The following is a 25610-nucleotide window of genomic DNA, read 5'->3' as shown; positions in this document are numbered from 1 at the left end:
GACCTGGCACAGTCCAGTTCAATACCAGATGCTTCTAGTGCGATGATGTGGGATGCAGTCATGGCCTTTCGTCTCCATTTCCTTCATGGTATCGTAGAGGAAGAAATCGATCAGGATAGCATTGAGGTGCGTCTCCGGGTGCTGACGCCGAATCTCCCGCCTCAGAAGCTCGATGCACCAGATGCTGCATCCACGCAATTGAATCTCCCACGGGTGACCGCTCTCAATGGCTCTCCTTTGCCGGATGTGAGACTCTAGAGGTGGACTGTACTGGAGGCAGCCGAGTGAGTGGAGCATCTGAGGGATTCTGTAGTCTGCGAACATGGTGATCTGATCGATGTCGTGGAAATAGCCAAAGCCTTCGCCTTCGAAGCAGGCCCAGAGGTCTGCGACTAGGATCTGTGTCCGCTTGTGGAAACGGACTGTGGTGTCTTCGAACCTGTGACGATCGTCCAAGCAGGGGAAATTGTCAACGATGAGGTTGACTAGAGCGGCAGCAGATCCTTTGCATTGCTCAATGCAAGTGGTAAAAGTCCCCTCAAACTGGTCTCGTAAGACGTATCCAGCCTCTCGTAAGCAGTAAATCCTGTCTCCCAGAAGAGGCATTGGCGGGGAATTGGCCGACGTTCTGAATACATGCTGGAGTAAAGCATCGGTGCATTTCCCTTCATTTATCCAGAAAGATGGGCTTGTTATCGGTATTCCTGAAGGCCGCCTCCAGTAAGCCTCCACCCAATTGAACACATACTCCAACCCGTACCTTCATCGAGAGCTCGCTGGATGGCCGCAACAAGGCTCCAGTAGCCCGTCCACGTCTTGCCGCGATACTCAACGGCGTACTGCTCGGGTAATGCACCGTCGGACCAGAAGCAAAAGTTGAGCAAATCCATAAGAAAAATGAAATCCACGGTACTTTCATCCTTGGCTTTGGGATGCAGTTCATGCTTCGACCAGTCTCGAGTGCTGTATTGCTTTTCTTGTATCAATGTCCAGATCGAAGAAGCAGCGGCTTTGGTCCCTCGCATGTCCAATGCCACGTCAGTAGAATTGTCGTAGATGTATTCCGCATCCTCCAGGACCCCTGTTTTAGCAGGTCTAGGCGAACTGTTGCCATCTATGCCCAGGGATTTGCGGAGGAGCTCCAAAAGATCGGAGTCCACCTCATCGTCTGACATTCCGAGAACAACGAATCCGGAGAGGTGTCATGCAGTGAGTGTAACCTTGATACGGCAAATGCTCCGAGAAGTTTTAATGCAGGTAGGATGCCTGCCTTAGGCTGTGAAACCGAATTTTCAACCCCAATATTCTAAAAAAGCGCAAACATAACAACAACATAAAGCCTCCAAAGTAAGGAAAAGATAGAGTACAGAAGGACAAGATAGAGAAGGAGTGAGAGAAAGGAGTGACCACTGGCAGTGAAAGCGATCTGATAACAGAAACTCTAAATACGATCAGATCCAGGTGCGCTAGCGGCCCCCGTATGTTGTACTAGCGGTAAGCGCGTCTTTACAGTAAAGTATGTTGTAAGCTTTACATTTGAGGAGTCAAAGTGATCACTCTTGTTATTCCTCTTCATCTTACTCCCGTCTTTCTTACTGTCGTTCCTTTTGTTCTATGTCACCCTCATATACTCTTTTCACCAATTACTCTATCACCTCTCCCTAACCCTCCTAAGTACCCCACGCAGCCATGGGGCGAGATCGATTCGCAAAGCAGTCCTTGGGCTATCTATACCCTAGGATCAAACAGGTTTGTTCTTTCCCTCCTTCGGTTTTCAGCCTCTACTGATAGTGGCATTCATCAGTCTCGCATTCTGATGGTCGGCGCTGGAGGAATTGGCTGCGAGCTGCTGAAGAATCTTGTTCTCACCGGCTTCGGTGAGATCCACATCGTTGATCTGGACACCATCGACCTCAGCAACCTCAACCGTCAATTCCTCTTTCGTCAAGAGCATATCAAGAAGTCTAAGGCTTTGGTGGGCTATCATACTTTACCATTGGGAAAACACTTGTTCATACTTCATTCAGGTCGCAAAGGAGAGCGCCGCCAAGTTCAACCCTCACATCAAGCTCGAGGCGCACCATGCCAACATCAAAGATCCTCAATTCAATATAGAATGGTTTCAGAGCTTCGCACTTATATTCAATGCCCTTGACAACCTCGATGCGCGACGGCATGTCAACAAGATGTGCTTGGCTGCGGACGTTGCCTTGATTGAGAGTGGTACGACGGGATTCAATGGGCAGGTTCAGCCCATCATCAAGGTTAGTCGCACGAATGTCTTGCAGTGGTACCAAAAAGCTTATCTTTTCAGGGCAAAACCGAATGCTACGACTGTAGTACCAAAGAAGTGCCCAAGAGCTTCCCTGTCTGCACTATCAGGAGTACTCCCAGTCAGCCGATTCATTGCATAGTATGGGCGAAGAGCTACCTATTCACCGAATTGTTTGGGACCAGCGAGGAGGAGACCCCCGAATTCGATCATTCAGAGGACAGTGAGAACGCTAAGGAGATAGAGAACCTTAGGCAAGAGTCGCAGGCGCTCAATAGCATACGGCAATCGATGGGTTCGGATGACCTCGCTCGCAAAGTGTTCGATAAGGTCTTTAAAGATGACATCAATCGATTACGGAGTATGGAGGATATGTGGAAGACAAGGAAGCAGCCCAACGCTCTTGACTTTGATGGGGTCTCTAAAGGGGCATCTGGAACAAAACCATCTGTTGCGCAACATGACCAGAAGGCGTGGACGGTAGCCGAGAACTTCACTGTGTTCTGTGACAGGTACGTTCTCCTGAGTGCGAGCGCTCGTCAGATCCGCTAACGTGATCAGTCTTCGCCGCCTGAGTACCCGACTGCAGACGTCTCAGGCTCGATCTGAAGCTGACATTGCAGCTCCTGTGCTCATATTCGACAAAGATGATGAGGACACCCTCGACTTCGTTGCAGCTAGCGCCAACCTCCGCTCTATCGTTTTCGGGATTGAGTCCAAGTCCAAGTTTGATATCAAGCAAATGGCGGGTAACATCATTCCCGCTATTGCGACAACAAATGCCATTACCGCCAGCCTTTGCGTCATGCAAGCTTTCAAGGTCATGCGAGGAGATCTAGACAAAGCTAAAATGGTCTTCCTCGAGCGCTCGGCTGCCCGTGTCATCAACAGCGATACCTTGAAGCCACCAAACCCCAACTGTAATGTCTGCGGTGTGATGTCGTCGACCCTGATTCTCGACCCTGACCGAGCAACGCTCAAAGATCTAGTTGAAGATATCCTGAAGACGCAACTGGGCTACGGAGATGAATTCAGCATTAACAATGAAGTCGGGACCCTGTACGATCCAGACCTAGATGACAATCTGTCGAAGAAATTCAGCGATCTCGGAGTGAAAGCAGACAGCTTCTTGACCGTCATTGACGATGATGAAGATGATCCTCGTGTCAACCTATCGCTCGCTATATTGGAGAAGACCTTACCGGCAGACACCAAAGCCGTTCAGCTTCCCAAGAAACTCGACATCGCCCGTAAACCCAAAGATGCACCAGCTCCTCTCACCAATGGGGACACCAATGGCCACGTGACAGCCTCGCCTGTCGGTACGAAGCGAAAGCGAAGCTTAGAAGAACCTGAAAGTGGTCTACAGCAAAACAATAAGCGTGGCAAGATCCATATGCCTTCCAAAGCCATCGGCTTCCAGGACGATGATCTGGTTATTGCTGATGACTCAAACGATGGAGCAATCGTCATCGACGATTGAGTCTAGCTTTCTACGATCAGGTTTACGTCGTTCATGAATTTCTTTGCATATGAGGTGTTCTTTCTCCCAATCTCGAAAAGCGATACCAGGAGCATCGGCGGAGAATTGGCGCTATCTACAGGAAACGGACTCGCGTCCAAATCGCATGGCGTATACCAGGGCGTCTACGGTAACAAAGATCACGCGCGACTTGGACATAGCTTGAGATTAATGCAGACTTGAAGAAGATAATGCAGACTCGAAGAACAGAGCGTACGGCATACGTCTGTCTGCCTTCTCTACTAAAGCAAAGATAGATGCCAGACAAATTACGTTCTCGATCTAAACATTGCCAAAGCTATTCAAGAAGTTCTTTGTCCTCCCTCCCCTCTTCTCAGGCGTAGACAATAAAAGACATCCAGAGCACGCTAGATAGAATGCCAAGCCCTCGACCCTCCAACATCTGTCACCCCCCTACAAACAAACAACCTTTGTTTTCTGAACCTCATCAGTCACACTTGATGATACTTAGAATCGCTAGCATATCCAATCAACTCTGGTGACTCCATCATCCACTTCGACCGACCCATCATGCACTCCCACCTCGCTACCTCCATCTCCCTCGCCCTCCTCACCCTCCTCCCTACAGCTCTCTCCCACGGCCACCAGGTCCCCATTTCCGACGACGCCGACTGGGCAACGCGTCATATGGCCGAAGAACATCACATTGCGAATCTCGATCCCTCCGCTTTCTTTACCTTGCACGACTATGACTCGTCCGGCCAATGGAGCCCCGACGAGATCCGACGAACGTACGGGCTAGATGACGAGAGCGCTAAGGATGTGCCCCAGGAAAAGAAAACAAGCGTTGTACAAGAGGTTATAGGGATGTTTGATGAAGACGGGGATGGGGTCATTAGTAGGGAGGAGTGGATGGATGGGTGGGTGAAGAATGGGAAGAGGTTGCCGGACTTTGGGGTAGGTTGTCACAACCGTTACAATAAGCATTGGGCTCGGGCTTCAAGATGGGTCAAGACAATTGGGAGAGTCGTTCTTGGATCTCAACTGTCTTGATGCCTTCACACTTAGGATGTCCACAGGGCATACTGGGACCCGTGCAGAGTCTTTTTCGGCCATTGCTATGAAGAAGGTCATGAAGTCTATGCTAATCCTTGATTCCAATGTCAGACTGGACCCGGACATCATGGCGATGACGAGTATGAGTACGAAATCCATCATTTCGAGAAGTTTCATGATGAGAGTGGGTCGCTCCTTCCTAACCCTTCTCTGCTACCGTCTACTAACGGGATCGACTATCGATAGATACGAGAGAAGAAGACCTCACGCATCCTGAAGACATCGCCCATTTCCGAAAACATGATGAGATGGATGCTCAGGCAGAGTACCAGGAGCAAATGGACCGAATGCCCATAGTGGAGCAGAACATACCCCAGAAGTTTCGGCGGTACTAGAGGCGCTGGTAGTCATCGGCTTTTCTACTTTACGTTCACTGTGCTATTTTGCTGGATCAAATTCTGGGATGCTGCTGGTCGGTATTTCTTCGTCAACTATCCCGTGACGTACTTTGTACTGTATGTTAGTCTCCTGGTGTTGGCTAGAATGGGCGACGGGTGAATGGGGCTCGCATGATCAATTACGGGCGCATTGAGCTGGAAAAGCGATACGCAAGGGCTTGGGCCTACGATCGAACGCACGGCCGTTTCTCAGCCGTGAGTTACTGCGCCCTTTTCTTCATGCGCTTCAGCGCCAGTGTTGCCACTACCCTGCTCTTGAGACATGCACGAATTTGGAGGAAAATTGTACGCCCTTGGAAAGCTGTCATCGAGTTCAGAAGCTCTGCAGCTGAATCTGTTGCTTCATTATGGTCACAGAATGCATCTCTCTTGGACGTTGCGGCTCTCAACCGTATCAATTATCCTTGCCTCCTTCTGCATACTCTCCAGTGCAACACCTACGTCTTTCACAATCACCAAAGATGGGGCCAACCATGAAATCAGTGCCAAAGCTGTGCCCGGCCCACTTCGCAACCTTCCAGCACTCCCCCAAACCCAGTCTATCAGCAACCGCGGCCTCTCTTACGGCTCATGGGGCAACGGCTGTACGTATTTTCGGAGTTCATCTTTCCTCTTCTGGACCAGATCTAGAGCCTCGAGACAGTTCCTTGAGAATGTCTACTCTGTATACATGTTCCAAGGCTTAACACATACCCTCTCGGAAAGGCAATGCTGACTCTGAAACCATAATCTAGGGACCTCCCGCTCCAACACCTACGTGAGAACCCCTCCACGGGTCACTTCTGTCCCAACAAGGAATACTGACTGACCCCACAACCTCCCAGTCCGCTCTCCTCCCCGTCCTCCCCGCCGCGGCCAAGCTCTCCCTCTTTTACACCAAACTCCACCTGCTCTCTTCCTCCTTCCCACCCACTCTCTCAGCCACCACCCCAGCAATCCTCGACGGTATACCGGGCCAAATGGTGCGGTTTCAATACGGCGGACTTGAATTGAGTTTCTTCAGCAGGACTACCCTGATCCCGTGGAGCTTCGTGGCTACGGTGGCGGCGAGGTTGAGGCAGAGTACGGCGAGCGGGTTTACAGGACTGCATGGGACGGTGTTTGAGCATAAGGCGGCTGGGCTGGTGGTGTTTGTGACGTTGGTGGCGGCGGGTGTGCCGGTGCCGGGGGTGTTGCCACGCTAGGTGCGGTGCCTTTTGGTCAGTGGATTGAGTGTGGAGTAGAGTACGGACGTCGTGAGCTAGAATATGATCATTTTTATTCTTCGATCCTCCAATTTTTCTCGTCTTCCCCAGCGTGGAATCGCTAGGCCCCATGCACAAGGTTAAAGGGGCAACATCTGGCTACAGGAGCCTTCGGCTATATGATGGCTTTGCGAGTCTATGCGCACGAGCTGACCGGTCGAACTTTAGACAAGATGATTATTGTATGCGAACCTTACCTGTCAAAGAACCTTCAAACCGGTTGAAAGAAATGGACGCGCCCTTTCCGCCAAGCGACACCCCAACCTCCGAATAACACGACGATGTCGGTCATGGCTCAAAGAATTTGCCGTTCACTCGCGCTGATATCTTACGAGCATGACTGCCATGGTGCTTGACACTTTGAGCCTCCGGAGCTGGAATGGTCATTCGAACTCTCAACCCTGCCTCTCGGCTCCACCGTCGAAAACCTTGCCTCATTCTAGGTATTCGCCTCGGAATGTACGTACCTGGGTCCTGCATTTTGCGGCGACAGCCGCTCCAACCAGATCGGTGTGATGAGCTTGGAATTGCAGGATCTGACTACATCCGTGAGAACGGGAGGTGCCTGCCTCCTAACCCGGAGGGTTGGTGATTCGACGATTCCTACCGATGCATTACATACACATCACGGGGATTATCAGATATGTTCCTAGAGCGTCGACGATTGTCTCGGCCCTGGCGATGAGCTACCATCGTCTGCCTTCGCGCAACGTGCCTGCTCGTCGCTCAGCCACGGTGAATAGCAACCCACCCACCAAAGTCTGCCACACTTCGCAGTCGTATGTATGGATCGTGCGTGTTGGATAGCACGTTCTCAGCCTTGTGCTGGGTGGACGGATTTGACATTTGCTGCGTTCAGCCGGCCCCGCGCCTCCTGTGCGCCTGCTGATATATGTACCGCTTGCCGGCGTTCAGTCAACCGATCGTTGTTTGCTATTATTCTCAGTGGTGAATTTTGGTGCTGAAGTCGGAGGATGGGAGTGACATCGTTTGATGGGAGGATGAAAGAACGGGGCTGAAGGTTGCGCAGCCGATGCAACACTAGTGGAGGTAATCATCTTCGGTGGGTTTCGGGCTCTGGTCTGCATCTATGCGGCAGGGTGAGTGCGGAGCACGTTGAGAGAATGCTTTTGCATCTGCACTCGTCCAGTCGATTATAGAATTATGGACCCCAAGTGTAGAGTCGCTCTGTTACTTTCCAAGCTAAGTCCAGGCAGATTGTTGAACTTGGGGAGGAAGAAGTTATACCATCAAGGGGAAGGGCGTCCACATATTTGCCACACTCAATTTTACGGGAGATGAGAATCCAGTTTTGGATCTTGTCCTCCTCTCCACAAATTCTCACATGACTGTGCCCATGGCAGGAACACCAGCGATCGCAGACACTGTCCATTTCGTAGGCAGCGTCTGTCTGTCATACCAGCGTACCGTTAGCAAACGTCTCTGTGACGCTCTACCCTCCCCTCTACGCCGCATCCCTGACGGCGAAACCGGCAAACGATGCAAATTCGTTGTCTTTCAAGGGGACGTCTTCAATGAATCCCCCTTCGTCAAAGACCCCTTACCTCCAAGCCTCCCGATATCCTACCCGGACCGGATGCCCCGCCGGTCACGCTCCTGCCAGTTGAGTACGACGACTACGCCGTTTCCGGGTATCGCGAGTTCTGCAACCTCCGCGCCGAGGGTGTCATCCCCGAGGCTGTACGCTTCCAGGTCCCGCTCCCGACGCCGCTTAAGGTTGTAGGCAACCTTGGTGGAGCCAGCGTGGAGAGCGACCGTTGAACCCATGTACGAAGAATCTTTATTGGCCGCTCTGGGACGTATCCAAGACCACATTCCCGCCGGTGATCTTGCTGTCCAGTGGGATGTTGCGCAGGAACTTGCATACCTGGAGGACGTGGCCTCGAGACCGGCATGGTTTACACCTGTGAAAGATGGGATCTTGAGACTTGCTGCCGCTGTGGACGAGGGTGTTGCGCTAGGCTTCCATCTCTGCTATGGTGACCTAGGACATAGGCATTTTGTTGAGCCTACAGACACGGCCGTGCTGGTTGAAGTTGGGAATGCGAGCTTGAAAGGTGCCACGAGGCCCGTCGATTGGATTCATTTGCCCGTGTCTAAGAGTCGTGCCGATGTGGCGTATTTTGCTCCATTAAAGCAGCTCGAACTGGGTACTACGGAGTTTTATCTTGGATATCCGCATCCGGAGGATGAGGAGGGAACGAGGGAGAGGGTCAAGGCTGCGTCGGAGTTTGTCGGAACGTTTGGGCTTGCCACTGAGTGTGGGCTAGGGAGGTCGTCGCAGGCTGAGTTGGATAGCATTCTCCGGGTTGCGAAGAGTGTGACGGGTCCTAAGATCTGATGGGATTCTGTGGCATGCTGGTGGAGTCGGTGTAGCTTCAATTCTCAATAGTAATGTTGCAATTACATGAAGCATGGTTTGTTCCTCTTCTCTTGAAGCGTGTGCAATTGCTTCGTAAGTCCCTTATCTCCCGATTGCGAAGTCGAATGAACTTTTGTAACTCCATGTATAAGGCAAAGTTACGGGGTTCCGTCGCAGAACTCTCTTACGGCGTGCGTGCGTTCAACCACAGACAAATCAAGAGCACCGTGTCCCTCAACACGCTATTGCGGGTGGCACCTCGATGACTTTCTCATGGCTATGTCAGTGAGCTTTAGCAGCGATTTCTCTCATCTCAACCAACGTGACCTCGAGCGTGACTCTATTAGCAAACTGCTCCACCTTTCTGGCCTCCCAGTAAGCCACCCTCGTCGGCACTGAATCCCACAACGTCAATCGACGGCGACGAACGGATGGCCACACAAGCGAATGACATAGTCGCACCGCATGTTTGTCCGAAAGACCTAGGGTGAGTGGATGTTGTTTCTGTAAGGGATTGAAGGCCATTTTGGAATTTCTTTGAGGAAATTAAGGTAAGATCTGGGCTATAGTTGATGGAGTAAGGGTGTTTGAGAGGGGTGGGTTAGGCCATTCTCTGGGCGCTGGCTTTGAAGACCTTGCACTGTTTTCGCTGCATGGGTCCATGGAGACAATTAATCCTTAACCGAGAAATGACGGATAAAAGTGTTATTCCTGCATGAAATGCAGCCGCACGGAACCTAATCGAGCAGCTTTCATACAGAAGCAGACATGATATGCGACTTGCATTGTTCGGTCGAGATCGCATTCCGCCTCAAACCACCCTGAGCTTCTCCATTTCGAGATTTGTTCAAGCTGGTATTGCGGAGCATGGTGGGAGCACATCCATATAGCGCCAAGAATGCAGGCTAGGAAAAACTAAGACCTTGTCACTCAGCACATGAAAGAGAATTTGACAAACACTCTTGAAATTTGTCAACTTAGATCAACCCTGAAGCCACCCATCCAGCGCACTTCTGCTCATCAATGTCTCTCTAAAGATCGTGTTGCGACAGAACCAGCCTTCTCGTTTCTACAGAGACTGACCACACATCTGATGGAGGTTTCTGGACAGCCGTTTGCTCTTCCGGACCATCATACTTTCTGAGAAGATCAGTCCACAAGTCGTCTCATGGTCTGCGTAATCATGCTGTACACAGTCCTACAAAGGTATTTAGAACAGAATCCTCTGGCCAAAAAAAAGCTCATTGTGCAGCGTCGTAATCTCGGATGAGAACTCGTCAAGCTGCTTGTAGCTTCTCGAGACTTTCGTCGTCTTCGTCGATGAGGGCCGGTCTTCCGAGTGCAGCAGGTTTGGTGGCGACGGTCATGGCTGCAGTAAATTGTCGACTCTCGGAGATTGCACCGGATTCGCTAGGTCAGAAGTGTTATTCCGCGGATTCGGCCCATCCGCTTCGGACCTGGCGAGCTTATCGGCCTTCTTCGGTAGACCACGTGAGAAATCCTTGGAGGGGAAAATGGAAACGTCAATGAGCAGAGAGCTTCTCTGGCTCTTGAGTGCTGTGTTAACGACGCGCCCCCTCGTACCCGAGTCATTTACTGAAGACGATTTTGCAATAAGGTCCACATGGTCTAGACCCAGTCGATCTTAACCAGTGTTCCAATTCCTAGGATTGGCAATGTAATTCAACATTACATCCATTCTCTTGAGCCGGACGATCGTGACAAGTCCTGGGCTTCGTAGCGTCATTCGATCTGAATGACCGAAGCTTTCCAACAGAAGGTCGCATTGCACCTTTGCTCCGAGATTGGTCAGGTACAGCGATGTGAGTGCAACGACCTTTGAGCTTGAACTATTTAGAGAGAGGTTACCCCCCTCCTTTGGTCACGATCCGTCTTCAGCACAAGCCAGATTTCACGGAATATACACGCCATAGATATCGGCCCCACCACCACGTCTTTCCCTGAGCCCTCAGCCATTCCAACATGGGCAATTGGTCGACCGAGGAGGAGGTAGTCGTACTGTACTACGCCTCGCGTGAGATCAGGTACTGCACCATCATCGAACCCCTCCAGCATAAATGTCATACCTCTGTCCACAAAAAGGCAAGTCTCACCAACCGGTTGCGCAAACTCAAAAATGCCTCTCAGGACGCTGGTCTAGGCCAAATGCAAAACACGACGATTAACACCGGTCAAGCTCGACCATGGGATCGAAAGGTCGTCGATTCGTGGCTTGTCCGCATGATGGAGAAGGGCAAGCTGGAGAAAGTGCTTGAATTTGATGGTGCGACTGCCGCCATCATTGAGCCGGTAAGCACTTTGAAATTACGCAGCTGCTTCTCGCATGCTAACGAAGCTGCGGCAGGACCACGACATCGACAAGTTTTTGGATACCATGGCTCTCAATGTCTAATAATCTGAGTTTCAGCGGTGGAGCAAGTCACTGAAGGAGAGTGAAGCTAGTATCTGGCGGCTGAGGGGTTGTTGATGATGATGCTGTGGAATTGCTGCTGTTATATTGCATACGTCGTGTGGGGTTTGGGTATCTGCGAGTGCTTTCCGTCATGTACTGCACACTAGAAGATCTTGTCGAAGGATCATCTTTCGCGCAAGAGAAGCTTATGGCGCTAAATAGTTAAATATTTTCCAAGCCAAAAACGGGGCTTTGTATGCGACTCGGGTAGCGTGAACGAATATGAACTGTCTCCGCCTTGAAGTACCAAAACGTTTTGGATTCTGTAGTGAGGTTGACTTCGCACAGCAACATCGGATATGACCCATTTCAGGATTTCAGGCATGGGAGCCAATCCTGAAGATTGTCACGTCTATTCAGCGTCGAAGCCATCTCTGCGCTCCTTGACTGGTACATGCCGCGTCAAAAGGGTCACCTCGCAGTCCATCCTACTATCTCTGTCAATCGAAGCCCTTTCATAGAGCTCTATTTTTCAGAGCCGCGGACTCTTTGAAAAACGATTTCCAAAGCCTCAACAGTCATGTCGGAGTCTAACAATTTTATCCACAGACCGACTAAATCCGCGATAATTGAATCTTGCCGTCGGACGATGGTCGAATCTGCAGTCATGCAGCCTCCGACGAATATCCGTTCTTCAGCTAGTCGCTTCTCGAGATGCCCGTGACCTCCGTGGATCTATCTCGGTCGTCCCCAGGGTTGGCGATTTCCTACATCGTAGGCCTACCTAGTTCCTGACTCTCGTGGATTGACCCAAATTCAACTATGTCGTCTGCAACACGCATCACCAATCAAATTTGCCAAGAGTTCAGATTGTCAGTTGAACGGACATCTCATCCAAGACCTTGACATCGAATGCGCTCATTGCCAGCGAAAAAACGGCATGTGCCATAGAGCTCTAGCGTAGATAAGCATACTCATTCCTAGAATGCTGATTCTAGAGTTTGTCCCTGTAAAGACACTCTATGCAAGCTGGGCCTTTTCGGTCCTCATTGGTCTCCCAAGTCGTGAGCTTAGCGATGCTTTTAAACAATAGCCTCGTTTCTCGGGAAGGATTCCTGCCCGTTGATCATGGCTTAGTGGCGCCGTTCGAGCTCATGGCCGAAGCAATGAAGCTATTCGGCAGGCAGGTCTTGACGACTCGCTTGTTGTTCCAAGAGAAGCTAACCCATTATGAGATCCGTAACCAAAGGAGATGAGACATGAATAAAGGGTCGCCTGTCGTCTCTCTCAGCTCGATCACCAAGGTCACTGTTCCCTTCATACTCCCAAAATGCCAAAGTGGACCATCGAAGAAGAGATTGTTCTCCTATACTACGCCTCACGTCAAGTCAAATACGCTACAATTGTTGACATCCTTGCGAAAAAGTGCCATCCCAATGTCCGCACCGTGAAGCAAATCACTCACAAAGCGGCGAGACTTCGAAAATCATGTGGTCAAAAGGAGGTTGTCCTGCGAGCTTGTTGGGCTGCGTCTGATCGAGAATGGGATCGCAAGCTTGCAGATCAATGGCTTTTCAGCAGGATGGAGAAGCCTAAGCTGGTGGAGTTGCTGGAATTTGACGGTGAGACAGCGGCCATAATCGATGAGGTAAGTGGTTTTGAAGACCTTTGGCGAGGTTTCGTGTGCTGACTACTCGACGACAGAAGAATGATCTTGACAACTTCGTGGACATCATGTTTCTCCATGACGGAGAAACGGCGGATCAGTCAGACCAGCCCGAGAAGCACGAAGCAAGAACAGCACGACACAATCTTTGATCCTTGACAGGGAATGAGCGCAGATATGATGTTTGCAGACGTGTCTCATGCAGAACGTATAGCGGTCTTTCAGCGAAGTGCAACACTATGCAGACCACTTGTTCATGTAGAGTCTTATGCTTGATAACCGGGGTTACAAAGACTGCAAAGAAAGAGATCGGGTTTGAGAGTCATGTACCTAGAGTCTCTTGCAATGGAGGTGAAAGCCGATAAACCCCGGCGTGACTTCCTCATGACCTAGCAATCAGAGAAGCTATTGGACCCCATGACCTGAAAACTGCTAAATAAGGGGTGCATACCCATTAGACTTTCCACTTCTTGCCAAGGTGCGGGTATGCCTGACTGGTCCTTGGGGTTTTGGGCTCCCCAACGGCTCCAAACTTGGATCACGGTGCTGATGAGTTCAGACATGCTAGATGTATCTCCCCCTTACCTCATCCTGGAGGCGAGATGGATATATCCAGAACGTAGTGCATTACACCAGGAGCGTAGCTCTTGACTTGCTCGACGTGTTCGCATTGAACGCTCCACTTTTCTTCAGGCTCATGCACACAGTGGTCCCTGACTAGTCGATTGAAAATGCAGACAACTTCTTCCGTTCTGCCCTCTATGTCTTTTTTCGCGATATTCTCGTGCGCATGAATCCATCCTCCTGTAGGATCGAGCACTTGCACTGCTACCTCCCAGCTGTCTTTCGAAGAGGGTAAGAGGCCGCAATTGACATGTCGGACGGGAGGGATGCTGTCTTTCATGGCAGCTATTCTCCTCGCTGCGTGCTCATTGCTTTCTTGAAAGACGATTAAGCGTTCTCCTTGGTTGATAGTCTTGTTAAATGCTTGACCATCTGTGATGACTTCAACGGCCCACCTATTCCTCTGCGCTCCCCTCATTAGCCCCTCAACACTCCATGGATTGATCTCCCAGCACAGCACTTTGCCAACCCCGGCCTTAGCATAGCTAAAAGCGAAGTATCCAATGCCTGCATAGAGATCCACAGCACTTGTCTCCTCTGGCCGACTTCCCAATTGCTTTTCCGTCAGTGTTTTGAGGCTTAGGATGCGTGTTTTTTCCGAGATGTTGCCACGAGAGAACATCGTATAACGCGGAGCCCAAGTCTGGAAGATACCGTTCTGTTGAGCTGTGCACCAGAATGCCGAAGAGAAGTCTGCGATAGTAGGGACATGACTCATCGATAAAGCTGGCCCAAATTCTCCGTATAAAGGTGCTAGGCCTGTGGGAGAGCGGAGAATATTCGTCTCTGGGTGTCCTCCGCCTTGGGCCGAAGCTTCTTTTGAAACACTTGCAAGTATCGGAGCATTTAAAGCGATATGCGATGTTTTGAAGTCTCTGGATAGAAGACACCAAAGAGAAGAAAAATCTTTGGGAATACTTTGACCTTTCGAGGCAAAGATGGACGATAGGTTCGATAGAGCAGTAGGTGGGAGAAGGAGAAGAGGCGGATAGATCATGTAGGTCCAGCTGTAAGACGGTACAGCATCTCTGGTGAAAGACCGCTCGGCTTCCTCACGAGGCAGCTGATGAAGCCAGTAGTCTATTGTCCGAGCCAAAGGGTTGATGGAAGATGTTTCGCTCGCAGATGGTTGATAAGAACTCGAGCCATCTTCACAGACTCTCCCAGACTCGAGGAAGCCACGAATGTCATGACTCTGCTTGAAGTCAATTATGCCAATGTCTGCTTCACTCTCCACCAGCCCAAGTGACTGGAGTAGGTCCAATTTTACAGGTAAAGTATCCGAGTTGACTCGCTCTATGCCCACGGAAAGCTTAGTAGAAATGAAAAAGACATCAAGTGGAGGCTCGATCGAAGTCCCCTCGAAGTAGGCTTTTTGTTCCTCAAGTCTAGCTGGTCTGATCTTGACGGTCTTATCCAAAATTCCATGCGCTTCTAGGGCGTCTTTGATCTTCTGAACGCGTGTTTTCGGAACAATGAGAGCGATACGTGATGTTGAACTATTGTCAGTTGGATTCCTACTTCGATGACTGCCGAGTCGTTCGAAATCAATACCTTGCATGCTTCGGCTACGGATTTAATATGTTCAGAGTACGAGCCGAAAATCTGGGTCTCAATGGCGTCGTGAAGTCGACATAGCATTTGATTATAGCACCACGATCACATTGCTAAAGGCACACTGAAGGAGGGATCAAAAGGACTGGGTACGTCTGGTGTGGGTAGTAGGGATGATGAATCTATGGAGAAGCCTGCTGGAGGATCTAAGGTACCTTATCGACCCTATCGAGCCACCAAACCACATATGGTTTAGCTGCATTAGACCTCAGGAAGCGCCTTTCAACTCGAGGAACCTCTATTCATAATAGGAAATAGATGTAGACCAATTACTGATGTAGCTACCATACGTGGTACTAGCATACAAGTCTTAGCCGACACCTGCTAGACATTGCTGACTTTCCCGGCGCGCACATCCAGCCGTTGATCCATGAAGACCCCAGTGCTGCTGCGGTACCGATAGACAGCAGGACTTGTTCTGCCACTGCATTCAAAGCAAGCAGAGTACTGGCCCAACATCCATAGACCTTCCATCTTTTACAAGTGCGCATCTTTCGGCTAGAGCCGATTGTGCATGGACACTTGAGGACCACTCCCGCCCCGAGTGGTTCTCAACTACCCAGCTAGCCAGCTTCCACAGATTGTCATGCCTTTCCAAATACCGCGTGACGTAGGCTACGATAAACCCGCCGCGTCCGTCGATTACGGCTAGAACCAAGGGACGCGTGGACTCGTCCTGCTTACAGCATATAGAGAACCAGACATTTCGCCTCAGCGATCCAGTCTCGGCCAAGAGGGTTAGCCTTCGACCCTGTTGAGGATGGACAAGGTAATTGCCCAGCTTTGATACTGGATTCCGGAGCTTCTGAGGCTCGGCTTGTGATATTGGGCCCTCAAAAGCTGGACCGTGCAACTGACCAGATACTTCGGCAAATATAGCTCAGCATATTTGTATTCTCGGGAATCACCGTCTCGTCTTTCAGCCAGGTTGGGTACCAAGCCCGAGGCCGATTGTCTCAAACAGAATGGGAGCGCCTTCGACAGCGATCCAGGCAATACCTGCCGCAGTTTATTAGCCAAATCAGCATCGCTAATGGTGAAATGCCAAGCGTACCAGTGTAGACAATAAGCTTGGTGATAACCTCCACATCGTATCGTACTCTAGGCTTTTCAAGCTTTGAGAACATCTCACGCTCTTCTCTCTCATCTTGTCTTCTTTCTGAGCTTGGCCGGCGACTACTAGCTCCTGACGCAGTCCCAGGGGTCAAGGGCGTATACAAAACTTGCTCAGGTTCAGTCATTGACTTGTAGAGGTCCAGATTGGACGTTGCTGGTGTTGGCAAGCCAGCTGTTGGGTGTCTGCTCGAAACCCTGTGTGATGTCGAGATGCTAAAGTAGCCAGGCCCGTTTTCTTCCGAGCTGCTTTTCTCGTCGATCCTTGGCGTTGCCATGGTCATTTCTGACTTGCTCTGTCTGCGACGTTTGTCGCGGTAGGCTAGGGTCTCGTAGGCGTCGGCTTCAGATTGGGGTCCCACTGATACTGAGCGACTCCTGCGAGGATGACGAAAAGAAGTGAGCAGTGAAGGAATTTCAGAGACCGCTGGTATAACATTGTCATCTTTCTGATTTGGGACCTGTTGGTATTCTCTGAACGCTAGTCAGCACACGGTGTAAGGAATCCGTAGGCACCTTGACATACGAAGCCTGTACAAAGAACCTCCTTGGTAGGCTCAACCCAAGCATCTCTACAACCCGGAAAATTGGCGGAAGTGACTTCAGTAGAGCTGGCTTCATGACTTCTCTCCACGCGAAGACCATTAGAACACCAATGACGATGCGCGCGATCGTTCTGGGCCAGCCGAGAGCTTCGAGATCGAATGGCACGGTTGCAAGAACGGGCTCGTTCCAAGCACGGCCGCTCCGACCGAAATGCCAATTGCCCAATTCAACGCCGATCATAACTCCAGCAAATGCGACGCTATCATCGAAACATGGGCAGTCATCAGCCGGCTCTGGATGGATGCGTACGAGGACCAGAATGATTAGAATGACTACTGTGGGCGCCTTGAAAGACCCGGTATGTATAAAATGATCAAAGCTGTCACCATATAGACATTGAACAATGGAAAGTGAAGCACCTAGTGCACTGCCGACGAGTACATCGAAGAATCCGTGCATGCCACAGTAGAGTCGTCCAAATACTATAGAGACAGCATAGCAGCAAGAGGCGGCCTCCAATCCAATCGTAACAGCAGAAGGTACACTTGAGTCGGGGGCGTGCAACATGAAGAGCGCATAAACTGCTACAGACATTGCGTTAGTTGAGTGAGTCGAGGGAAAGCCGTATTCTAGAGCCGCGGAACGTGACATGGTAATCCGGTTCAGAGGAGGCGAAAGCGGGCGCGGCAGACACCACATGTCCTTGAGGAAGCCACTAAAGAAGACTCCTGAAGCAAGCACGTGTACCATGCCTCTTCCCAGACTTGTGTAGCCGCACCAGAAGAGTATCGGTAAGAACACCATGAAGAAAGTATGAGTTCCAAGGTTCGCCGTTATTGAAAAGTACGTGTCAAGAGCTGGAGATCGAACGCTTCTCTGGATGACTGCTAAATGCGGTGTCTCCCAGCGTACTAAAGGAATGAGTCGTTGACGAGGTATGTAGCGCCATAATGGGAGCTTCGTCCTGTCTAATTCGCAGTTTAGCAACGCAAGCGACTAAAGCATCTGTAATAGATGCTCACAGTGGTCCAGGCCCCGCAATCCTGCATCCAGCTTCTCCACATTCGTGACCACGTTCAGATTGGGCAATGGCTGCAGGAAGCTCTCTGGCTTCGACATTGCTCGATCAGCTTCTAGAGCATCGGAAGTCATGATTGGTACAGCATCGTTAAATGACTGCGCTCTCCTACAGAAGGTAAGAAAGAAAATGCGCCGCAATTCTTTGGGGAGGATTGAGCAAGATCGAGAAAGCGATGAAAGGTCAACTGTCGCTAGCGTAGCCGGCGCGCGGAAGCGGCTCCGATAAGATTGTTGCTTAGCCAACGAGGCTGCGTAAATACAAGGAGCTTTGCGAACCATAGGAACGAAGACCAATCTCATATCGCACAAACTTTCCATAAAGAAGCCCGCACTACATAAGTTCTTTGTGTATATTTCGAAGAGCATTCCACGGCTTTGTGGGAGCGTTCCGCAACTACTAGCATCCCATTACGCAAGCAATCCTACAAGACCAGCTTCAAAATGACAGAACAAACCTCATACGAGAATTATGACTTCCTACGGCGAGGCTCGAGGAGAAGCGGTGTGGTGGGCTCGCAATCTGGATCGATATCACCACATCGGAAACCAGTCAGACAGCAGAGCACGCGAAACAGCAACGGCACCATGAGCGCTGCGAGCTCGTCAGATAGGGTATCGGCAGGGACCAACATCACACAGCCACCAGCATACTCGAAAAAGTTTGTAGTTGTAGGTGATGGAGGATGTGGCAAGACATGCTTGCTTATAAGCTACAGCCAAGGCTATTTTCCTGAGGTGAGCAATGCGCCTGAGCATTAGACAAGTGAGGCTAATTCAGACTAGAAATACGTTCCTACGGTCTTTGAGAACTACCTATCACACACAGAACATAAACCTAGCGGCAAGACAGTTGAGTTAGCACTATGGGATACCGCAGGCCAAGAAGAGTATGATCGCCTTCGTCCACTTTCATACCCGGAAACCGATCTCCTCTTTGTCTGCTTCGCCATCGACTGCCCCAACTCATTAGAGAACGTCATGGACAAGGTAAGCATGTCATCTGTCGCATTGCGGTGACTCTCATCTGACATGTAATCACAGTGGTACCCCGAAGTCCTCCATTTCTGCCCCACAACCCCCCTCATGCTCGTCGGCCTCAAATCAGACCTCCGCACCAAACGCGCCTGTATCGACCTCCTCAAGACCCAAGGTCTAACCCCAGTAACGCAAGAGCAAGGTCAAAATGTCGCAAGACAAATGGGAGCCACCTATGTCGAATGCAGCAGCAAAGAGATGCTGGGCGTACATGAGATCTTCGATCTTGCCGTGGACACAGCGGTGGGCCGAGAAATACAGATGAAGGAGCGGAAGCAGACTCAGCAGTCGTTCGTTGGAAAGGGTGCAGCCGCAGGAGCTGGCAGGGAGAAGAAGTCGAAGAAGAGAGAATGTCGGATTCTATGAGGCCTCTTGGTCGAAGTGGGCGCGCTGTTACCAGCCCCCTCTCCCCTAACGATCTTGCCCGTACACGGTTTTTGAAAAAGCGCCGTCAGGTCTCTGTGCGGATTAATCCTCCCATTTTTCATGTTCCTGCTTTACGGCCGCAGAATAACGTATCTTGGCGCTGCCGGCGTTCCAGTCGGAACACATAGCTTTCATCCACATAACAATGCATCTCTAACCCATCATAACATCCTCTCCTCGCTTGCATGAGTCTCGAAGCGGGGACACGCCGTGCTCGTGTAGCTCTCGCCAATTCATCACCCCAAGTCTTATCTCATGTCTCCATAAACTCATAAATCATGACAGATCTCTCTCTTTCTCCTTCTCCATGTTGCTTTCATCGTCCCCTCCCCTTTTCATCCACCTTCTCCGCCTCTCCAGCACTCTCAACCTCTTCTTCTTCCTCCTCTTCTCCACTCCCTTCTGTCTCCCCCTCCTTACCCTCCCCCCCAGGCTCCTGCGCCATCACCCCTTCGAACTGACTCCACAGCGCCTCCACCGCTCCGAATTCGTTGCCGACGGCAATTACGCCCTCCAGTGAGCGATTGAGCTTGTTCATGTTTTGAAGGACATTCTCGAGGCTCTGTTCGGTCGGACGCGTCAGTAGAGGTGTCTTCTAGATATGAGGGGTGTGAGTGAGCAAGAGGGAGACATACAATGGCAATCTCCCCCACTAACGCGTCACGCTGCTGGAAGAATGGGGACTTTGGGGCGGCTTGAGATGGCTGCGTGGTGGAGCGGGAGGCCATGATGTTGGGAAAGAGGGAGCTGTTTCTGATGAAGGGATCACTGAGTCTAGAGTGAGGGCCTGGAAGACCTGGAACTGAGGGACTGTTGCTGAAGTAGGCCTTGCTACGCGTAAATTGTGTAAGTCCTGGACGCCAAGACTTTTGCGCCAAGATCTCGGATGACCCTGGATAATGCGCTTAAATCTGCTTCGGAATTGCGCCTGAACTGAACCCTGTCTGGAGCCTATTGCCTTTATCAGACCTAATAGGCTAATAGAGATCCCGAACGTTCCACTCCCAGGAAATAGTCATGGGGCCCGAGACCGTCCCGTATTACAGGGGCGCCTTCCGAGAGTAGGGTTAGGGCCGTGACTAGCGCTGTCCAGGACTGAACCTCTGTACATGTGAGAACGCCTCAAGTTCGAGCTAGTGTTGAGCAAGACCTGCTTGGCTTGCGTTCTTTATTTGATAAACATCAATTGATGTGGGAGTGTGCAGAGGGTATCTTTGATGAGGCCCTGGGAGGAGGCAGAACGCTTTCAGATGGTTCGTTCACTCACATTACAACAAGGTCTTCTGCACCGACCATCGAAACCACACTGAACGGAGCCACTGACTATGAAGCGGTAATTCCTATCGCTAATGGCTTAGAAGCTTGGTTCACGTACAAAGATGGATACATAGAAAGAGACCTGACTCTCCCATCAGACAAACTTCCCGCCGTGGCGGAAAGTCACAGGCTGAGGAAGTTCAGCTGCAAGAAAATGTGACTCTTGAAGGGGCATTTTCCTGGCGGGATGGTTGGAAGAGTATTCATCACTCGGACCGGGCGCTGGATCACCTCTTGCCGGCTAGATCCTGATAAGCAATGCGGAAGTCAGGAGCGAGGCCGAGGCATCAGTAGCTACCGCTGCATTTACATTGCTAGGTCGCAACTCATACAATGTCCAATTGAACCTTTTCGCAGCCATCGAACCATTGTGCAGCCTCTTCCGTCAGAACGTCCAGCGCTCCGTTAGGATCAAAGCGATTTAACGGCGTATGTTGGATTAGGCCCAGCCGTCTGTACACACCAGGCACTCTATCATCTGCTACCAGTGCCAGGCCAAACCACCTGTTTCGCTGTCCAAAACCTATCAACAAAGTAATGACGTTACGCTCATATGTGTCCGACTCGCTTTGAACAAAAGCCGCCTCTCCTGCATCTGAGTAGTATTCGGCGAGTTTCCGATTGTCCATTCCAGACATGCATAAGTAGAGTTTGTAGACTGCGAGCTCACGGTGGTAGAATCTCCGAATCACAGAAGCTTTGAGCTTTCCTTCAACTTTCAGCCTACCGAAGGTCACTTGACCATACGGATCATAGCCAACAGCTTCCGCTTGAACATCTGTAACCTCAAGGTCAATCCTTAGGTTTTCTTTAGGCCTTGAAAACATGTTGAGAAAAAGGACCCGATCATCACAGGCCGCCCAAGACCAGGACGGTGCGTTCTGTTTCGCCCGCCTTAGGCTCTTGGGCTCGTGGACGCTTTGGTTTGGCGTGTACCAGGTTAAACCGGTGAGTAGGTCTTCCTTCCATAACCCGGCAAGGTAAGTGTCGTTGTTCATCTTCTGAACTTGGTAGGCTAAACCTGAGAGCGCGGGTAGCTTGTCTTTTCCGTCCGTGAGCTTACATTGAGTATAGGTGCCAACGATGAGATACCAGACTGCACGCAAATTGAAATCATCCAGTGGCGACGACAGAACCCTCTTCGAAACAGTTGGAAGGGCTATCTCAACCCAAGGGTATAGCAGATTCTCGTACCATTCCACTGACTGGCATTCCCAGTACATCTTCCCGCTACCAAAGTACAAGATTCGCGGAGACAGCAGCCTCTCTTGCAGTATCCAGGCGCGAGTCGCCAACGGCGAGTCTTTCTCTGGCCTTGGTAGAGGGCTGTCATAGTAGTCTAGGAAGCTTATGGTAACTGTACCCAAGACTTTGAGATTCACATCTCGCAGCTCAAGCTCACAAGGCTCCACGATGGGTACTGGTCGCTCGCGAAGGAACCCTGCATCGGTATTGTCTGCTGCTGGTCCAGCGATTGTGACGACGGATTGACGGAATGTCTGTGCCATCCGAGCACACTCTATCTGCCAGTCTCTACTGTCCCCCTGGATAATACAGAAACAATCTATCCATAGATACCGATAACCTAGACGACGGACGGCTGTTATGGCATCCTGAAAAGTTCTCGGTAAGCTCACAAAAGGGATCGCTTGAAGGTACCTGTTGAATGATAAAGAATCAGTCACTGGAGGCTTAGAAGTCCCCCAGCAGTGGCTCAGCGCCACGTATTTGCCTTGTTGGCCTTTCGTCTCCACTAGTCGAGGCTCGATAGACCCATCAGGAAGCCCAACGTCAATCAATCTGGTTGGGAGTTCAGAATTCGATGCTTGAGAACAGCCACGGTGTGCGGCAATACATTGTTCGATCCATTGCTTGCCCAAGTCGAAGTCCGAGTGCGCTCCAATTGCTCTGCCAACAATTCGAGTGGGCATATCCGTGCTTGCAGACATGCTCAGCCAGGGCAATACCTGGTCTTCGTCAACATCGTCATTTGCGCCTCCTTTGCCGCCGTTGCTATCTGTCGGAGCCCGCCTCAAGTAGAATAATCCAGAATAGCCGTCTTCAAAGGGAGCATAGTTCTTGTCCAGATCTACTGCAGTAGCCCTTATGACAAATCTTGTAGTTGCTCTACGATCTCTCTCGTCTTGATAATTTTGTACGTCTTCTTCTGACCATATCATCACTCTCTTGTACGTGTCAAGAAAAGTCGCTCTGAACAAAGAGCACAGCGAACACCCTTTCAAGGCGGAGGTTGTCAATGCGATGAATGTCGGCTGGTGCTCCTCACCAGTTGAGTTCCCTTCATCGTTTAAGAGTTCGAATATATTAAGCGATGTGCACAGCGTACAAAGCATCTTGTTTATCTCGTTGAAGTAAGAACAGAGTCTGGCGCTACCTGAGCTGCTTTTGAGCGAGGCGCTGCAGATAGTCAAGTACACGCCTCCCTCCATTTCTCGGGCGGCTGTCAGAATAAGTGGCAGTTTTGCCGAGGTACTCCCCCACCAAAACACCATTATTTGACTACTATACATGATTTCTAGTACTTGGTACCCATGCCATCCCGATCCAAGCACCCTGCATACGATCAGGCATACTAAGGATCAATCTGTTGATTTCCTTTGATCAATTTGCTCCCACTCGTACATGATTGCGTCCCTCAAGGCTTATTTGACTAGTGGGCCGACCTCGGCAAAACTGCCACTTATTCTGAAAGCCAGCCTTTTCTCGAGATGCATTGAGCTAACAACTTCCGGATTAGCTTGATGAAGGTTAAATCAAACCTAGAATCAGAGGTGAAGAAGTTCGTCCGTCCCAAAATGTCCTGTACGGCGCTAGTAGCAGCCCTAACCCTGCTGTCGGAAGGCAACCTTGTGGCGGGAACCCTCGAACTGTTTCTTAGAGGTGTATAGGTTGAGCTTTGGAGGCTTCTATTGGGCGCGATATGCAAATTGGCTGGGACCAGATAGTCCGAGGTGTTTCTAAGCGTATTTTCCAGGCAACACTTCAGGCGGGGCGATATCCGAGATCTTGGCATAGGAGTCTTGGCGTCCAGGACTTTTACACCTCCGAAAAAAAAGGAAATTTTTAAACCCCACCCCCCCCCCCCAAAAAAATAACCGAAAAAAAATAAGGCCAACCCCCCGGACTAGTATTCGTATATACCCGGAAGTGCCCCGATACCTCACCCCCCCGAAAAAGGGGGGTTTTTTTAAACCCCCCCCCCCCCCCAGTATAATTTTGGGGGAAAAGTTTTAGGCCCCCCGCCGGACTAGTATTTTTATATACCCGGAAGTGCCCGATACCTGGTAATGCCCGATTTCAAATCCGATAAGTCCGGCGCAACACCAAAATGCCTACCTTTCACCAAAATTGTATAGCAACTCGACATAATCATGAAGGACAATACTAAACTTCCATTGCTAGCGATATTAATATATCTAAGAACCCAATTTATCGTTTTTTAGGCCTTATCGATCTACCGATCCGTAAAAAAAACCGTCGCTACCTCTTCTTCTACCACGTCTTCTTTCACTACATCTTCTTCTATTACATCTTCTTTTACTACCTTCTTACCTCTTCCGCCTTTTTCATCTCTTTCACCTCCCACACCTCTTCCACCTCTTTCACCCCGCTATATTACTGTGATAAAGCCTCTAGTAAAGCCTATAATAAAGCCTACGGGGAAGTTTACGAGGAAGCCTGCGATAAGACCGGCCACTATTACGAAGCAGGTCTTTCTTTACCTTACTATTATTACTATAATAAGATAAGCGTTAAAGATATTAGTAAGCCTAGTATAAGAGATATAGTAGCCTTTTTTTTAATTAAACTTCTATCTCTCTTCGTATCTTTAAAAAGAGCTAATTCGAGATAATATATATTTCGAAATTTCTTTTTAAAATTCTTAGTAGTTATATTCTTTAATTGCTACTAAATAATCTTAAGAGTTATAATCTATTCTTCGTCTTAGTATTATTTTTTATACTTAATCTTATTCTTTTTTTATTACTCTATCTTAATAAGATTATTATTAATAATTTTTAGTAAAGTATTATTTACTAGCGCTAAATTATATACTTTTTTAAACTTTTCTAATAGCGTTAAATTAAATATTTTAGTCTTAATTTATTAAATTAGCTAATTAACTTAATTTATATTTATCGAGATAAAGGGTATAGATATAGAGATATTATTAAATATTATAATCGTTATCTCTAGAGATAGAGATATAATAAATTATAATTCTAATATCTTAAGTTTTAATTTATCGAGAATAATTTACGATCGAATAAGAAATAGTCTACTCTTTTATTATATATATCTAATATTCTTTTTTATTATAATATTCTTTTTTATTATAATATTCTTTTTTATTATTTAAATATATCGAATAAAGTCTATTTTATTTATTAAGTAATTATCTTTATATATAATATTTTTTATTAGATATCTACGATATACGATCGCTAAAGGCTAAAAAAATTCGATATTTAATAATTAAAGAATATATATAGAACAGGTAAATAGATATAAGAGAACGATATCGTTATTAATATAAAATTATATAACTTTAGTACTAATATAAGATATATACTCGTTATATAAAAGAAGACGATATTTTTTTTTTAATATTTTTCGAGTTTATAATTTAAAGCATCTATAATAAATAAGTTAAAAACTAATTATATAAAACGAATTAAATCGAATATATCTAGTAAATTACTCTAGGTCTAATATATTATTTATCTAGCTATTTTTACTTAATATAATAACTAAGTATTTATTCTTTAAGATATTAAATTAAATCTTTATCTAAAGCTTATCTTTAAAGATAATAAATAATAAAAGAAGTCGTTTATCCGCGAATATATATTTAATTA

General features: G+C 48.9%; 10 protein-coding genes across 10 annotated transcripts; 6 read left to right on the top strand and 4 right to left on the bottom strand.

The window, feature by feature from the left end:
• Window positions 1-18: 18 nt before the first annotated feature.
• Window positions 19-1175, bottom strand: HO133_007101 (uncharacterized protein; the record flags this gene model as incomplete). The annotated part of the gene is made up of 2 exons (XM_037297994.1): window positions 19-704; window positions 761-1175. The coding sequence occupies 2 exons, from the start codon at window positions 1173-1175 to the stop codon at window positions 19-21; spliced, it is 1101 nt and encodes a 366-aa protein (XP_037156629.1).
• A 514-nt stretch (window positions 1176-1689) lies between these two features.
• On the top strand, window positions 1690-3755 carry HO133_007100 (uncharacterized protein; the record flags this gene model as incomplete). Its single annotated transcript, XM_037297993.1, has 5 exons — window positions 1690-1749; window positions 1805-1975; window positions 2028-2264; window positions 2315-2784; window positions 2834-3755. The coding sequence occupies 5 exons, from the start codon at window positions 1690-1692 to the stop codon at window positions 3753-3755; spliced, it is 1860 nt and encodes a 619-aa protein (XP_037156628.1).
• A 570-nt stretch (window positions 3756-4325) lies between these two features.
• On the top strand, window positions 4326-6453 carry HO133_007099 (uncharacterized protein; the record flags this gene model as incomplete). The annotated part of the gene is made up of 6 exons (XM_037297992.1): window positions 4326-4712; window positions 4923-4995; window positions 5058-5199; window positions 5627-5853; window positions 6004-6026; window positions 6094-6453. 6 exons carry the CDS (start codon window positions 4326-4328, stop codon window positions 6451-6453), a joined length of 1212 nt encoding a protein of 403 aa, XP_037156627.1.
• Window positions 6454-7858: 1405 nt separating this feature from the next.
• On the top strand, window positions 7859-8875 carry HO133_007098 (uncharacterized protein; the record flags this gene model as incomplete). Its single annotated transcript, XM_037297991.1, has 3 exons — window positions 7859-7909; window positions 8086-8214; window positions 8258-8875. The coding sequence occupies 3 exons, from the start codon at window positions 7859-7861 to the stop codon at window positions 8873-8875; spliced, it is 798 nt and encodes a 265-aa protein (XP_037156626.1).
• A 2004-nt stretch (window positions 8876-10879) lies between these two features.
• HO133_007097 (uncharacterized protein) lies at window positions 10880-11309 on the top strand (the record flags this gene model as incomplete). Its single annotated transcript, XM_037297990.1, has 2 exons — window positions 10880-11206; window positions 11262-11309. The coding sequence occupies 2 exons, from the start codon at window positions 10880-10882 to the stop codon at window positions 11307-11309; spliced, it is 375 nt and encodes a 124-aa protein (XP_037156625.1).
• A 1330-nt stretch (window positions 11310-12639) lies between these two features.
• On the top strand, window positions 12640-13127 carry HO133_007096 (uncharacterized protein; the record flags this gene model as incomplete). Its single annotated transcript, XM_037297989.1, has 2 exons — window positions 12640-12957; window positions 13014-13127. 2 exons carry the CDS (start codon window positions 12640-12642, stop codon window positions 13125-13127), a joined length of 432 nt encoding a protein of 143 aa, XP_037156624.1.
• Window positions 13128-13561: 434 nt separating this feature from the next.
• Window positions 13562-17991, bottom strand: HO133_007095 (uncharacterized protein; the record flags this gene model as incomplete). The annotated part of the gene is made up of 7 exons (XM_037297988.1): window positions 13562-15167; window positions 15568-15637; window positions 15898-16077; window positions 16150-16212; window positions 16268-16800; window positions 16853-17840; window positions 17895-17991. 7 exons carry the CDS (start codon window positions 17989-17991, stop codon window positions 13562-13564), a joined length of 3537 nt encoding a protein of 1178 aa, XP_037156623.1.
• A 402-nt stretch (window positions 17992-18393) lies between these two features.
• On the top strand, window positions 18394-19353 carry HO133_007094 (uncharacterized protein; the record flags this gene model as incomplete). The annotated part of the gene is made up of 4 exons (XM_037297987.1): window positions 18394-18611; window positions 18669-18687; window positions 18736-18939; window positions 18994-19353. The coding sequence occupies 4 exons, from the start codon at window positions 18394-18396 to the stop codon at window positions 19351-19353; spliced, it is 801 nt and encodes a 266-aa protein (XP_037156622.1).
• A 376-nt stretch (window positions 19354-19729) lies between these two features.
• On the bottom strand, window positions 19730-20141 carry HO133_007093 (uncharacterized protein; the record flags this gene model as incomplete). Its single annotated transcript, XM_037297986.1, has 2 exons — window positions 19730-19975; window positions 20049-20141. The coding sequence occupies 2 exons, from the start codon at window positions 20139-20141 to the stop codon at window positions 19730-19732; spliced, it is 339 nt and encodes a 112-aa protein (XP_037156621.1).
• A 915-nt stretch (window positions 20142-21056) lies between these two features.
• Window positions 21057-22910, bottom strand: HO133_007092 (uncharacterized protein; the record flags this gene model as incomplete). Its single annotated transcript, XM_037297985.1, has 1 exon — window positions 21057-22910. The coding sequence occupies one exon, from the start codon at window positions 22908-22910 to the stop codon at window positions 21057-21059; it is 1854 nt and encodes a 617-aa protein (XP_037156620.1).
• Between the last annotated feature and the right edge of the window lie 2700 nt (window positions 22911-25610).

The sequence above is a fragment of the Letharia lupina genome (genome assembly GCF_014066315.1).
Source record: "Letharia lupina isolate WasteWater1 chromosome Unknown contig_3, whole genome shotgun sequence".
In the NCBI taxonomy this organism is placed as follows: Eukaryota; Fungi; Ascomycota; class Lecanoromycetes; order Lecanorales; family Parmeliaceae; genus Letharia; species Letharia lupina.
This window is presented reverse-complemented; position numbering and strand designations above follow the sequence as displayed.